This window comes from Labeo rohita, chromosome 10 (genome assembly GCF_022985175.1).
Source record: "Labeo rohita strain BAU-BD-2019 chromosome 10, IGBB_LRoh.1.0, whole genome shotgun sequence".
NCBI lineage: Eukaryota > Metazoa > Chordata > Actinopteri > Cypriniformes > Cyprinidae > Labeo > Labeo rohita.
This window is the reverse complement of record NC_066878.1, coordinates 17,013,916-17,030,761: the sequence shown is the minus strand read 5'-3', so window position 1 is coordinate 17,030,761 and position 16,846 is coordinate 17,013,916. Positions and strand designations below refer to the sequence as shown.

Sequence of the window (16,846 nt, the reverse complement as noted above, 5' to 3'; positions counted from 1 at the left end):
TACTGTGCAAGAATTAGAGGCCCTGTTTCACCTGGTATTAACATGCGTTTTCTGATGCGTCGATCTGATCACAAGTGGACAATGCTAAGTACAGGTGTAAATAGGGGTGTAAAACGTTTTCAGCTTGTCCACTTTTGACCACATCTACTTTTCAAAATCCCGTTTGTGTGCCCCTCACTTTCAAATTCGTTTGTTAAATTAATGTCTCGTATTGTAGAAAGCACGCTCAGCGCCGCTGAGAATTCGCACGATCCTTAAAACGAAACCGAAAGTAAAACGCGCACGCGCCTTCAAAAGCAATTTTAACACGCGCTTTTAGAGAGCGGTTCCACAGTGCGCGCAAATTAGGCTACATAACATATATATGTTGTTATTTGTATGTATCCTATAATAGGTTGTGTAGTTGTCTAGCTCTGTATCAGGCTTAAAAAAATTGGTCTCTATTTGCACTTTGAACATTGAGAGAGTAGCCTAGCCTACTTTGATTATGGCTGCACTATTGTTTGCACTTAATACAGCTATTCTTTTGTTTAGACTATTTTTATTTAAACTGTTTTTATTTATATTTTTAAAAAGATCTTCAGTTAGGAGGTCAAACGTTCTAGAAGCTCATAATTCATGTACAGTTCTAATGTCTGAAGAGAATCACATGAAATCATACAGGAGAGACGCCAGTCAGTGGAGTTTGTAATGTATGTAAATGCAGGAATGTGGTCAGAAGTGGTCGAAAGTGGACAGAAGAGATGGATTAAAACGCCAGGTGTAAACGACTGTGTCTCCATTGTCCACTTGTGATCCGATCGACCAAAAACATATCCTGTCTCCTTTTCAAAAGATTTTACACAGAGTACATGTTAAATTCTTCATAAATGTCCGTTTGTTTGGGCAAAATCTTTAAAATATCTTATTTTTGTGAAACTGTGTATGTTTTTATTTTATTTAATTTAGCTATACTTTTGAGAGTTTACATTAATGCAAATGCTATTTCATTTGGTAAAAATAATTTATTTTGAAACCATTTCTAGTGTTACAAATACACATTTCCGCATTATCACTAATCTGTGTGTGCATTTCTTTAAGAACCCATCAAGTTGACTCACAGTACCATTTATTATAATCGCAATCGCGTATCGCAATATTGACCTCAATAATCGCAATATGAACATTTTCCCAAATCGTGCAGCCCTAGTTCCCAGCAACAGAAAACTAGTTTTAACGGGTGGAGATTCAGTCATTATTTTGAATATGTTCAACGGAAGGAAAATAACCTGACGGTGAAGTGCACACTCTGCCCGGGAGAAAGCTGCTCTCCACCGCTTGTAACTCTACCTCCAACTTGAAGAAGCACCTGCAGCGACAGCACGGACACATCAAGCTCCTTGCGAAGCGACAGAGTGACATGAACGAGCAGCCCCATTGTACTTGATTGCACAAGTACAGTTGTTTGTAGTTATTTGTGCTAGACAGTGCCAGTCTGTTGTTGGCGTAATAAAGACCCTAAAGAACACTCCTCCTTTGTATGTTCTCCCTCCATCTGATGCATCTCAGGCAATTATAGAGTAATTAAGAAAAAAAATGTAACTAGTAATATAACTAGTAATATAACTAGTTACTTTCTCCAGGGAGTAATAAAGTAAAGTAAGGCATTACTATTTTTGAGAGTAATATGTAATATGTAATATATTACTTTTTTGAGTAACTAGCCCCAACACTGGTCCTGAAAAGGTCAGTAGTTTTGCCTCTATGATCCTTCCATTCCATTCTTGAGTTACTTGCAATGATAGAAACCGTCTGACGGAGTGCGTGCGAGCTGAATCGCGTTGCCAGTCAAGACTTACCGATCGAATGGTGATCCACCAAATGCTGATTAAAACTAAAGTAACGGGCCTGGTTTGAAAATGTAAGAAGTAGAAAGTACAGATATTTGTGTAAAAATGTAAGGAGTAAAAGTAAAAAGTATTCAGAAAAATAAATAGTCAAGTAAAGTACTGATACCAGAAAAATCTACTTAAGTACAGTAACGAAGTATTTGTACTTAGTTACTTCCCGTATTAACAGCGTCAAACATATATAAAACTTTTATTCAAATTGTCGGTAACGCTTTAGATTACAACCCGCAAAGAACTACGTAAGTAAACTGAATTTACGGTGTATGTTTCTGTAATTATAGTGTACCTATAAAGAACGTACATGTAGGTATAAGGGAACAATATGTTATATTTGGGTAATAAGGGGAAAACAAACCAGATATTCAACCTGCAAAGAACTACGTAAGTAAACTGAATTTACGGTGTATGTTTCTGTAATTATAGTGTACCTATTCAAGAACGTACATGTAGGTATACGGGAACAATATGTTACGTTTTGGTAATAGAGAGTAACAACCAGATATACAACCTGCAAAGAACTGCGTAAGTAAACTAAAGTTACGGTGAATGTTTCGTATTTATATTGTACCTACGTGTAAGTATAAGGGAACAATATGTTACGTTTGGGTAATAACGGGGTAGCAAACAGATATACAAATAATTTATAATGGATTAATTTAAAAAACTTAACAGGTACCTTTTCTATTAAATCGTACGTTTGGTGTATCTATACGTAAGCTTTTTAAAATTACTGGGAAATTATACTCTTGTTCCATGTAGTTACAGGGTAATTGTGCCCTCTGCGGGCTGTAAATTAAAGTGGCGATTGTTCCCCTCTTGTTCAACGAAGTTACAGGGTAGGTTCAATACATATAACAACGCGACGTAAAATGTGGTTCTACAAAATGTACATTTATTTACATTTTTACAGACACTAAATGTACAATACTGACATATTTACATCATCTAAACATTTAACGTTTACTTAATATGAAATTATAACATTTCATTCTGTTCTGTGTGATTTCTGTTGCCAGCTCGTTTCCAAGAATAGGTCTACATAATGTTATCATGACTACACGTTAAACCCTTAAAATAAATAATATTTCTGCAATCGTTTAATCATTCATGTAATATTAACTCCGTTTGCCGTGGTGGAACACAAAGGCGTTTTCTCTAACATGCTGTGACTAACAATAGAACCACAAAATACACCGAACCCGCATCATAATTACAAATTAAACAATGTTATTTGTGTGCTGTAACCCAGATCTTCAGAATCCATACGATTTGCGAGGACCAGAACCAAATTCAAGGCTTTGTCCGGCGATCTTCATCTCCATCTCTAGCAGCGAGTCCAGCAGCAACAGCCATAAACCCGTGCTAAAGTGCATTTTGCGACAGGAAACTCGGACGTTCATTGGCTCTCGCCTGCATTCGTCAAAGATTACGACATGCCGTGTTTCTGGTGAGATGTGTTGGAATGACGCGCGGGCGCCTTCGAGGAGTGGATTAGTGATGGGAAGTTCGGATCATTTTACCGACTCGGTCCTTTGAGTCTCGTTCAGCAAAATGAACGAATCTTTTTTCGAGTCATTTCGTTCATTACGTTCATTTTAGCAAAATATAATTAAAATGTTACGTTTTACCTCCCTAACACATCTACTGCTTACACAAACGTTGATCACACTACAAACAAAACAAAACTATAATGCTATAAGAAACAGAAAAGATTCATTCATTGTTTACCTGGGTCTTTAGTCTATGATTCGCTCACCTCGCCTCTTATCTGACAAGTTTTCGGGTTTGAGTCGTTCGTTCATCACGTGACATCCCCGTAATGTTAACCTATGCAGCCTGAGCCGGAAAGAGAATTGATTAGTTCATCTTTTGAGTCTTCGGGTTTGAGTCGTTCGTTCATCACGTGACATCCCCGTAATGTTAACCTATGCAGCCTGAGCCGGAAAGAGAATTGATTAGTTCATCTTTTGAGTCTTCGGGTTTGAGTCGTTCGTTCATCACGTGACATCCCCGTAATGTTAACCTATGCAGCCTGAGCCGGAAAGAGAATTGATTAGTTCATCTTTTGAGTCTTCGGGTTTGAGTCGTTCGTTCATCACGTGACATCCCCGTAATGTTAACCTATGCAGCCTGAGCCGGAAAGAGAATTGATTAGTTCATCTTTTGAGTCTTCGGGTTTGAGTCGTTCGTTCATCACGTGACAGCCCCATAAGGTGAACGAACGACTCTAAAACAGGTGAACTAATTCCAGTACAGAACCTAATAGGATGTTGCGCATGCGCGATTGAACGAATCACTCCCCGAGGCGACTCGTTCGTCCCGAGTCACATTAAAGATTCGTTCAAAATGAACGAATCGTTCAAGAACGACCCATCACTAGAGTGGATCAAGACAATAATCTGGATAATATTTTCAGCGATTAACAGTTTAAATTCTGCTCTCATCCTACTGCACCTCAAACCTACTGTATTCCGCCAGAGAGGACTGCGGCTGCAAACGCATCGTTATTTGGATTACTTTTTTGTATGGCTGTTGACATTTTTGCAATAAATAAATGATTGTGATTGCAGTTTCCTGTTTTTTATATTTTTATTACTGTTCAGTCATAGTTAACGTTAGGTTTAGAGGTAGAAGTGGGATTAGCGACTATACAAAAATATTTTTAGATATATTTTCAGATTGTGTGTTTATGTATTGTACCTACCCTGTAACTTCGTTGAACAATAGGGGAACAATCGCCACTTTAATTTACAGCCCGCAGAGGGCACACTTACCCTGTAACTACATGGAACAAGAGTATATTTTCCCAGTAATTTTAAAAAGCTTACGTATAGATACACCAAACTTACGATTTAATAGAACAGATACCTGTTAAGTTTTTTTAAATTAATCCATTATAAATTATTTGTATATCTGTTTTCTACCCCGTTATTACCCAAACGTAACATATTGCTCCCTTATACTTACACGTAGGTACAATATAAATACGAAACATACACTGTAACTTCAGTTTACTTGCGCAGTTCTTTACAGGTTGTATGTCTGGTTGTTACCCCCGAATTACCAAAACGTAACATAGCCTATTGTTCTCTTATACCTACACATACCTACTAATAGGTACACTATAATTACAGAAACGTACACCGTAAATTCAGTATACTTATGTAGGTCTTTGAAGGTTGAATATCTGGTTTGTTATCCCCTTATTACCCAAATATAACATATTGTTCCCTTATACCTACATGTACGTTCTTTATAGGTACACTATAATTACAGAAACATACACCGTAAATTCAGTTTACTTATGTAGTTCTTTGCGGGTTGTAATCTAAAGCGTTACCAAATTGTCTGTTATATTTCTAATGTCTGATTATAATTTCAATGCGTTTGTCTATCTACAGTATTAATCTAGTGTAATTTTCAGAGATTTTAATACATAATGATGTGTTAGATCCTGCTGACACGTGAGGAATGTTGTCTCCTGTCTCTTTAGCAGATCCCATCAAAAGATATCCACCGGTATCTGAAAACAGTTAATACTGCATATTGTCTGACATACTAGTTATAAACTGACTTTTCTAGGAGATGAAGTGATGGTAAAAATTATTGTGCATCTTTCTCAGACTTAATCTGAGCAGCAAATTCGAATACTTTTCATTATTCCAAAGTAAAAGCAATGGAAAATTACTGTTTCACAACAACATCCTGTGACATTAAAAGCATTAAAATGGAGACATTCTCTTATCTCCATCTTATATACCGTATATACTGTATATGTGTAGAAATATGAAAAAAGTGTAAAATAAAAAGAAAATATCTTACATATAAAATTAAGTACAAGACCAATCATAAAGGACTGCGCCATTTGACCAATCACAGCAGTGAGGGCACACAGAAAGGAGGGGTTTAAAAAGACTGATTCTTCGAACTGCTTCCCACGAGTCATTTACGGATCATTTAGAAATGAGGTCAAATTAAATCTATTTTTGGAGAAAACTAGTGTTTTTTGACCTTGCATACATGTAAACCTGTTTTAGGAGACTCATAAAACAATATTAACAACCTTTAAAATGGCATACTAGGAGCACTTTAAAGCAGTCATTGCCTGCAAAGGATTCTCAACAAAATATTACAAATTACACTGTGTTTATGTTTATATTTGTCTGTCCAATTACATTTGAGCCCCTGAAAATAGGGGGACTGTGTATAAAAATGGTTGTAATGCCTATGCATGTTGTTATATTTTTGTTCAACCCCTAAAGTAAAGCTTAAAGTCTGCACTTCAATTTCATCTGGATTGTTTCATTTTAAATCTATTCTAGTGGCATACAGAGCCAAAATTATGATGTCTGTGTACAAATATATATATTAACCTGACTGTGTGTATAGGGCATGACTTAGGGTTATGTTTGGGCCCTATACCTATACACTATAAATGCCCTCAACAAGAAAAAAAAATGTTATGTTATTCTGTTCACTTGTGTTCCATTAATTATCCCCATGTGCCTCCCTGGTTAAGATGTAGTCTGTTCAGTTTGTCTTTGTACGATGTTAAAATCAGTTTGTATATGTGTGTATGTGTGGATTTAGCCCTGTTGTTTGGATTGTTAAAAGATATTGAACTCTTCTATGTCTTCTTCTGCCTTGTGGATTACTGCACATACCGCTATGTGCACCCAATCATCAAAGGCAAAGTTTAGATGTAATAATAAATATAATTATAATACAATAAGCAGGATGTATGACAGAACACTGGACCATGAATGAATTATGCTGCCAGATTTTCAATTATAGCTTAGAAAGAGCTTCTTTTACTGAATTACAGTAGTCAGCATTTGAAGTGGATCAAAAAAGTTCATCAAAGTTCTCCTGACACAAGAACAGGTATTGTTTTGGTTTTAGGACAACTTTTGATGAAAGGTTTTGATCCACTTCAAATGGTGACCACTGTATGCATATGAATTCAGTCAACTCACCATACAAGCGACGTTTGATGACAAGATGCTGATGTTATCCAGATAGAGAAGTAAGATGATGTTGCCAAATGTAAACGCACCATGTCCCGATTAACTTAATTTAATTTAGTCTGTTTAGTTTGTCTTTGTCCATTGTTAAATTCAGTTTGTAGATGTGTTTATGTATGGATTTAGCCCTGTCGTTTGGATTATTAAAAGATATTGAACTCTTCTTTGCCGCCTTCTGCCTTGTGGATTATTGCACATACCGCTATGTGTACCCAACCATCAAAGGCAATGTTTATATGTAATAATAAATATAATTATAATACAATAAGCAGAACGTATTCTCTCAGTTTGAGAGATCAAAACCCTGAAATAAGACTGAGCAAAAAAAGCCAGAGATGTGTTAGTATTATAAAAATGTGTTGTCATATCATATGAATGTTGTGGAATAGTTCATTTATTTCAGTAGTTCAACTCAAATTGTGAAACTCGTGTATTAAATAAATTCAGTGAACACAGACTGAAGTAGTTTAAGTCTTTGGTTCTTTTAATTGTGATGATTTTGGCTCACATTTAACAAAACCCACCAATTCACTATCTCAACAAATTAGAATACTTCATAAGACCAATAAAAAAAAAAAAAAACATTTTTAGTGAATTGTTGGCCTTCTGGAAATATGTTCATTTACTGTATATGTACTCAATACTTAGTAGGGGCTTTAATTACTGCCTCAATTCAGCGTGGCATGGAGGTGATCAGTCTGTGGCACTGCTGAGGTGGTATGGAGGCCCAGGTTTCTTTGACAGTGGCCTTCAGCTCATCTGGATTTTTTGGTCTCTTGTTTCTGTTGGCAGTGTGGGCAGCATCTTTAAAAAGCTGGTCAGCAGAAGGAAGCATGAAGTGCTCTAAAATTTCTTGGTTAATGGGTGCAGTGACTTTGGTTTACAAAAAAACACAGTGGACCAACACCAGCAGATGACATTGCACCCCAAATCATCACAGACTGTGGAAACTTAACACTGGACTTCAAGTAACTTGGGCTATGAGCTTCTCCACCCTTCCTCCAGACTCTAGGACCTTGGTTTCCAAATGAAATACAAAACTTGCTCTCATCTGAAAAGAGGAGACTCTTTATTTTGACAGTCCACTTTAGATATTCTACTAACAGTAAATAACTTTGCAACTACATGTCAACTAGTCATTAGAGTATTAGTAGACTGTCTGCTTAATATCTTCTAACACTCTTCTAAACTTTGCAAGTATATGTCAACTTATTCTGCTAATCCTAAACCTAATCTAACAGTTCTGAGAGTTAGTAGACATGTAGTTGCAAATTAATGTGAATTAGTTGACATGTAGTTGCAAAGTTACTTATAGTTAGTAGAATGTCTAAAGTGGACTATCAAAATAAAGTGTAACCTTGATTAAACTATTTCTTGTTATGTTTTTAAATCTATATTTAACATCAGAATGATCTAAAAGTAAATAAGAGGTGTTAAGTCTGAATTTGTGGTGGCTGTGCTTTAAATTAAATTATTACATACCTCTGTGGAATGCTTGATTCTGATTGGCCAGTCATGACATTCCAAGGTATGTTATTCCCTGATAACAACTGGTAAAAGGTAATAACACAGACCCATTCAGGCAACTTAAGTCAGCACTATACACTTCATAGTTTTTCTTGGTGGAAGCTTTGCGTTTGGTTTGGTTAGCTAATAAAATATTAAATCTCAATTCAATATTATGTGTACAATTTCTTAATTCTGTCAGCTTGCCACTTGCTAGCAACTGATTTCTTCATGGAAGCTTTGCATTCAAATATTTAGATCAACAGATAACTCAGATCAGTTTTTTGTGTCTAATTATTTACTTTTGTGACAAGCAGCTGTGTAATAAGTGCGATAATGGACATCCAGCCAGCTGTTATGGCAAAATGAAGATGTGTATTATCCCTTACTTATTATCTTAATTGAAGTGATGAAGGATTTTGAAAGTCTGACAGTAATCAGTGTTGAGTGTTACTTTAGGGTTTACTCTGCCTGGTTTAAATGTTTAAAAATGTTTAACAGTTCAAAATATTAGAAATTTAGAAATGTAATCAAAAAGTAATCAAATGTAATAAGTTATATTACTTTAATAAAGTAATTGAAAAGTTACACTACTTATTAAATTTTAACTTGTAATCTGTAACTTATTACATTTCCTAAGTAACCTTCCCAACACTGATACCAAAGTATTCTATAATCAAATGCAAGGCCATCCATCTGACAGCTAAAACTTGCAACAGGCCCATGATCCCAAGCACATCAGCAAACATACAACAGAACGGCTGAAAAGAAAAGAACCAAAGGAGTTGCAATAGCCTAGCCTAAAGTCTAGACCTCACCCTGTCTCAAATGCTGTGGAGAGAGAAACAAATGCCCACAAACCTCTATAAACTACAGCAACGTTGTAAAGAAGAGTGGGCCAAAATTCCTCTAGAGCGATGTGAGAAATTGATAAAGTCGTACAGAAAATGATTACTTAAAGTTATTACTGCTCAAAGTGGATCTACAAGCACTGTAAAAAAAAAATACGGTAGCAACGTTGTATGTTTTCATTTAAATTTACAGGTAAATACCATAATTTCATTAACTGATATAATATTAATGTACCAACCTATTAAAGTACTGAAATCTGTTTTGTACCTGTTTAATACACTGATAGCCATCAGAAGCAGGTGGTGATGAGAAAGTCACATGACGAACCAAAGCTCAACACAAACAGCTTTTAAATATTAACATATAGAAGGTGCACAGTGTCATTCACACAAACACTAAACACCATTGTCACGAACCCACACCTGAACGTCAGTCTGTCTGCCACCAGAGGTCGCTGTGACATTTACATCTCACTAACTGTTACACCACACCCCGGACTACGTTCCCCATCAGCCATTGTGGCCATCACCTGTAACCAATCAGAGACACTATTTAAACCCCGGTCTTCCTGTCAGTCACTGCCGAGTATTGGATTGCATTTAGCACTCGTTATGTGTTAGCAACTGTACGGAGCCAAAGTCAGTTTGTTTTCAGTCGTGTCTTCTTATCTAGTTTAGTCTTGTTCTTAGTCACCCTAGTCTTGAACTTTCGCATTGTTGTATCGTCTTGTCTGCTTCGCCGCCTGCCTTTTGAAACCCTTGCCTGTCTGGATTATTCTGTTGTCTCGCCCTTCAGATAACATTTGCCGTGGATTGACCCTCGCCTGTGTTACAGATTACTCTTTGTCTTGCTGTCTAAATACCTGTTTGCCACTGTTTGACCCTGCCTGCCTTGACCATGTCTTTGTCTCATCCTTTAAATAAAAGTATGCAATTGGATCCGCCCGCTTCACGCTTCATCTCTGCACACTCCGTAACAGAATACTCGGCCCACTAAGGACCCAGCAACTTTTCACAAGGACGTAACACAGGTATGGACACTGCAAGACTGTTGTTAACCCTCGAGCAGGGCACACGAACGCTCGAGGGCTACATTCAAGAGTACTTGGACATTGCTCACTATTCAGATCTTCCGGACTGTGTTTTAATAGATTTTTTCATTGAAGGGACTAATCAGCCACTTAAATCAAAACTCCGTCGCAAGGGTCCGCGCTCATCACTTTGTCTGTTTCTGGACTTTGCCCTGTTGTGTGTGGGCTCGCCGTTGACTGTGGGTGTCGCGGAGGAGGAACGCGACAACGTGGTAATGGCGGCCACGTCCCGCTCGCAAATTGGCGGCCGCGCCGGAGTGCGTTCATACCATGGCGGCGACAGCGGTGCCCGCTCGCAAAATGGCGGCTGCACCGGAGCGCGTACATACTATGGCGGCGACAACGGAGCCTGTGCACAAAATGGCGGCGACAACGGTGCCTGTTCACAAGAAAGTGGCCGCGCCGGTGCGCGTTCACAAAATGGCGGCGAAAACAAAGCTCCGTCATGTCACTGCTGCCATATCAGAGCCAAGCAAAGTTGCAGCTGTGTTTCCCGAGTCAAGTCAAGTTGCAGCTGTGTTTCCTGAGTCCAGTCAAGTTGCAGCTGTGTTTCCAGAGTCAAGTCAAGTTGCAGCTGCATTTCCTGAGTCAAGTCAAGCTACAGCTGCTGTTCCAGAGTCACGTCAAGCTACAGCTGCTGCTCCAGTGTCAAGTAAAGCTACAGCTGCTGCTCCAGTGTCAAGTCAAGCTACAGCTGCTGTTCCAGAGTCAAGTCAAGCTACAGCTGCTGTTCCAGAGTTAAGTCAAGCTACAGCTGCTGTTCCTGCGTCAAGTCAAGTTAGAGCTGTGTTTCCTGCGTCAAGTCAAGTCAGAGCTGCTCTTCCTAAGTCAAGTCAAGTTACAGCTGTTGTTCCAGTATTAAGTCAAGTTAAAGCTGGGTTTCCTGTGTCAAGTAAAGCTACAGCTGTATCTCCCAAGTCAAGTGAAATTACAGCTGTCATTCCTGTGTCAAGTCAAGTTACACCTATGTTTCCTGAGCCAAGTCAAGTCAAAGCTGTGGTTCCTGTGTCAAGTAAAGTCAAAGCTGTGGTTCCTGTGTCAAGTAAAGTCAAAGCTGTGGTTCCTGAGTCAAGCAAAGTACAAGCTATGGTTCCTGAGTCAAGCAGATTCAAAGCTGCTGCTGTTCCAGAGTCAAGCAAAGCCACAGCAGTTGTTCCTGAGACAAACAAAGCCAAAGCTGCCGTTCCTGAGTCAAGCAAGGTCAAAGCTGCCGTTCCTGATTCAAGCAACGTCAAAGCTGCTGTTCCTGAGCCAAGTACAGTCAAGACTGTGGTTCTTGTGTCAAGCAAAGTCAGAATGGATTTTCCTGAGTCAAGTCAAGCCACAACTGGTCTTAGTGAGCCGAAGTCAAGTCACAGTCGATCTTCACGAACCTAGTCAAGTCACCGCTGATCCTCATAAGCCAAGTCAAGTCACTGCTGATCTCCATGAGCCAAGTCAAGTCACTACAGATCTTCACAAGCCAGGTCAAGCCATAGCTGGTCTCCATGAGCCAAGTCAAGCCTTAGCTGGTCTCCACGAACCAAGTCAAGCCACAGCCGATCTCCACAAACCAAGTCAGGCCACAGCTGATCTCCCAGAGTCAAGTCACGTCCCGTCTGATGGCCCCGAGCCAAGTCACGTCTCGTCTGACCACCCAGAGCCAAGTCACTTCTCGTCTGACCGCCCAGAGCCAAGTCACGTCTCGTCTGGCCTCCTAGAGTCTCGTCACGTCTCGTCTGCCTGTCCAGAGCCAAGTCACGTCTCGTCAGACCACCCAGTGCCTCGTCACGTTTCGTCTGTCTGTCCAGAGCCTTCTCACATCTCATCTGACCTCCCAGAGCTCTGTTACGTCTCATCTGTCTGCCCAACGCCTCGTCACGTCTCGTCTGACCTCCTAGAGTCTCGTCACGTTTCGTCTGCCTGTCCAGAGCCTAGTCACATCTCGTCTGGCCTCCCAGAACCTCGTCACGTCATGTCTGCCAGTGTGATGGCGATCACCATTCTCAGTATGTGGGCCGCACACTACGCTCCAGAGGTCTCGTCTGTTCACAAGCCTGCGCCAGAGGTTTCGTCTGTCACCAAGTCTGCGGCAGAGGTCTCGTCTGACCCCGCAGAGCCTCGTCATGTCATGTTTGCCAGTATGATGTTGGTCACCATTCTCAGTATGTGGGCCGCACACTACGCTCCAGAGGTTTCGTCTGTCACCAAGTCTGCGGCAGAGGTCTCGTCTGACCCCCCAGAGCCTCGTCATGTCATGTTTGCCAGTATGATGTTGGTCACCATTCTCAGTATGTGGGCCGCACACTACGCTCCAGAGGTCTCGTCTGTTCACAAGTCTGTTCCAGAGGTCCCGTCTGTCACCAAGTCTCCACCAGAAGTCTCGTCTGTTCACAAGTCTGCTCCAGAGGTTTCGTCTGTCACCAAGTCTGTACCAGAGGTCTCGTCTGACCTCGAGTCATCCCCAGAGGCCTCTCTGGTTGGAGAAGCTGCATCAATGCCTCCAGTGGTGTCAGCATCTGCTGTAGAACCACCTATGGAGGCAGCGTTCTCCTATGAACTCTCTGCTTCTCTCCTTGTTCTGTCTGCCTCCTCTGTCCCTGCTCTCCCCAGGTCCCAGTCCATGACGCAGGCCCCTGCGCCTCCTGCTCCTCCCTGGAGGGCCCCTGCGCCTCCTGCTCTGCCCTGGAGAGTTCCTGGTCCGTCTGTCCTGTTGTGGTGGTCCTCAGCCCTGCCTGTCCTGTTTGCTCCGCCCTGGAGGGCTCCCGCGCCTCCTGCTCCACCCTGGAGGGCTCTCGCGCCTCCTCCAGCGCCTGTCCTGTCTGTTCCGCCCCGGTGGACTCCTGGTCCACCTGCCCCGCCCTGGAGGGCTCCTGGTCTGTCTGCCCTGTTGTGGTGGTCCTCAGCCCTGTCTGTCCCGCCAGCTCCGCCTGGGTTCTCTGCTCTGCCAAAGAAATTGTTAAGGAAGCAGAGATCCAGAAAAACAAGTCCCTTATCCTTGTTTCATTTTTATAAAGCCTAGTAAATTTTCCCCCAGTCTAATCAGGAAACATCTTGCTGCTATATAAGCGCTGACATAACAGAATTTACACACAGACTGAATGCAGGTTTCTAGTACCTGCATTTTTGAAGAGAAGAATCCACACCGACTGCTGGATCCTCATCTAACAAGAAAAGGTTGTCTTCATTTACTGTCACTGTGATATTGATCACATTTTATTCATACTTCACTTATAAAAATTTATCCTGGTTATGAACTGGTAATAACTGTGTCGTGGAGCAATGGAGGTTTATCAGAGTGCCCTGCTACTCTTCAGCTGCTATTTCCTTCACACTCTGGGTAAACAATGTTTTTGTATTTTTGTTTATGTGATGAACATAATTTTTTATTTTGTTTTTTAAATAAAAATACTCAATTCATATGTAAAAGACTCTGTATTTGTAATCACTGACTATTTTCCATCATGTTTTCACAGCTTTAGACTGTACCGTGATGAGCGGTAACCTGAAGCAGATAGATGCTGGATCAGGCTCAGTGGTTGGAGTGAACAATCAAAATGAAGTGTTTGTCCTGATTGATAATGTCTTCAGAAAGATCACTGGGTCTCTAAAGCACTTTAGTGTTGGTCCTGCTGGTCAGCTGGGAGTGAATTCAGCAAACAACATCTACAAGTATCAGAGTGGTTCCTTCAATCAGCTTCCAGGTGAAGAGATACAGAAACAAGACAAAGACAAATTTAACCAGCCAATTCACATGTTTTAAAATAGCCTCAAAGACATCATCTTATTATGGTTCTTATTGAACTGACCAGTGTTCCCACTGAACTGCACCACTGCGCACTTTTTTTGTTGCGACCATGCAGAAGAAATAATATGTTGCACACAGAACAGATGCAAAAATAAGTTGGGAAAGACATTATGTTAAATTCTAGTAAGTAGAAGTAGAAATAAATGCAATGCTTGGAAAACCGCTATAGAGTTGGTGTTGATTCTAAAAATTAACCGGGTTTTACTACAAATAAAACAAACAAAATAGTTAAACCTTGGTAACTACAAATTAACCAAATTAACCATGGTTTGGTGTTGGTATTCTTTAACAATGGTATTCATTGTAAACTGTGGTTTTACAAATGGTAATCAAGATTCCAAAAAACATGGTTACTGCACATTTACTATAATAAAAGGGTATGGGTAGATATAAGGGTACACTGTAAAAAAATGCAAATGCGTATTTTCCAGTTTATGAAACACTTTTGAATCTCAAATACTAAAAAAAATGTTCTTTTCTTAAAAATGACATAAAAACCCTTGTCAGACCAACAAAATTGCCCTGAATGTTGTCCCAACTAGTCAAACACAGTTGTCTGGACAAAGAATTTCATATTGTTGAAATGTTAAGGCTTTGTGAGTTCCCAGTATGCATTGCTGCATGAATAAATTATGCAGTTACTGTTATAGCATTATTGTTTCTGCAACGTAGTGAGGGAGACGTGAAGCGGGTGGATCCATGTGCAAAGCTTTATTGGAATGAGACAGAGACATAATAAAAAGGCAGGGTCGAACAATAGCAAACAGGTATGTTGGAGCAAGACACAAGAGTAGTTTGTAAGGCAGGCGAGGGTTGGTGAACGGCGAATGTTATCCAAGGGGCTAGGCAAAAGGGTAATCTGATAGACAGGTGAGAATTCATACGAGGGGCAAAACAGAGTCCAAAAACGACAAGGGAACGGGTAATCCAAGGCAGGCAGTGAAACAGACAAGGCAAAATAACAAGGCGTAGAAACAAGACTAGAACGACTAGATATTTCAGGAAGGCTCCGTACGACTGCTAACATAATACAATACTCGGCACATCGTGAGAGGGAGTCCGAGGCTTATATAAGGTCTCTGATTGGACGCATGTGATCAGCGCAATGGCTGATGGGGAATGTAGTCTGGGGTGTGGTGCAAGAGTAATGTGAACGTCAATGGAGTGAAAGGGCAACATCTGGTGGTGAGCGGACCGAAGGTCACCGGCCAGATTCGTGACAGTTTTGTTGTTTGCTGACTTAATTTAAACTTTTTGTTGTTGTTTTGTCATTATTTTCAGTAATTTGTTGCACTGAGATGTAAAGAGCTTTTCTTTTTAACATTAGTTGATTGCAGCCATTCTTCAGGTTTGTATGTCTAGTTTTGAGACCTAGAGTATGTTTAACCACTTATATCTGTCGGCTGCATATCTTAATCTTATAAGATGTTTTGCAAACAAAGACAGTATTGTCTAAGTTTTATCAACTATTTTTATCAACTTTTTACTGTGTAGGGTTAGAACCAGTGAATGCGCTTTACAGATTTCAGAGAAAAGAGAATGATGTGTGCCAAATGAGTCACTGTAAAAACTGAACTAACTAATGTTTTATCCAACCTGTTTATTGTGTTAGGGCTTCTCAAACAGGTGGATGCTGGAGGTGATCAGATCATTGCAGGTGTTAATATAAATGATGACATATTCTGTTTAAATATGGATGCTAACAACAAATGGCCATCCAGCACTACTCCTTGGGTTCCAGTTAATGGAAAGCTGAAGTACTACAGCTGTGGTCCATACAGCTGTTGGGGAGTGAGCAGCAATGACCAAATCTGGATCCAGAGGGTAATGACATAATGTTAAATACAAGAGCTTGAGAACAAGTTCAATACACCAGGTTTTTAAAAGTACAACAATAAAGTAGATATCATTTACAAGGCTTTGAGTTTCTGACAAAACTGAAGAAATAAAGACACTCGGGTAAAAGCAGCAAAATCAGTTTCTTGATGTGACTGTACAATGACTGATTGGTCTCATTTTTTGGTCTTGTGCAGGATGTGTCTAATAATGTCTGTTCTGGGTCTGGCAACTTTCAAAATATTCCTGGACTACTGGCTATGATTGAAGTAGCAACTGATGGCAGCGTCTTTGGTGTAAATTCTCAAGGGATGTTATACCAAAGGTGGGCTGAACCATCATAATATTACAAGTTGAATGAACAAAAGTGATACATCCATCAAGAATGATTTTCTGATGTAAATCAAACACTGCACTCAAGAAACCATTATTATTGTCTATTGCAGAATTGGCATCACTTACTCCAATCCCGCTGGCACAGACTGGATCCCAATAGTTGCCTGTCCCTACGGCCACAAGCATGTAAGCTTTGACCTGGGAGTGCTGTGGGTCGTGTGTGTTGACGGCTCCATCCGTAAATGTACTTTATAGTCTGTCTCTGCAGCAACACTGGAGATGAGTCATTAACAATCCTCAAAGTAATCAGTCATTATTTACAGAAAACTAAAAGCTGAATTACACTTTTTATTTTCTTTTTCTTGATGTTGCACCACTAACCATTATGAAAGCATCTCTCTCGTCAGTGTTGTGTTTCTTTTGTCTATCATTTGATTCAGTGGCTCTCAAACTGTGGATCAGTTTCAGGTGATAAGCAGCACATCTATGAAAATTAACAACTATTAAAAAATATGCGTCATTTTAT

At 40.0% G+C, this 16,846-nt stretch overlaps 1 protein-coding gene across 1 annotated transcript; it reads left to right on the top strand.

Moving 5' to 3' along the window:
- The first annotated feature begins 13,457 nt into the window (after window positions 1-13,457).
- LOC127171599 (fish-egg lectin) lies at window positions 13,458-16,846 on the top strand. The gene is made up of 5 exons (XM_051120349.1): window positions 13,458-13,680; window positions 13,817-14,044; window positions 15,761-15,972; window positions 16,182-16,309; window positions 16,431-16,846. Exons 1-5 carry the CDS (start codon window positions 13,623-13,625, stop codon window positions 16,573-16,575), a joined length of 771 nt encoding a protein of 256 aa, XP_050976306.1. The 5' UTR covers window positions 13,458-13,622; the 3' UTR covers window positions 16,576-16,846.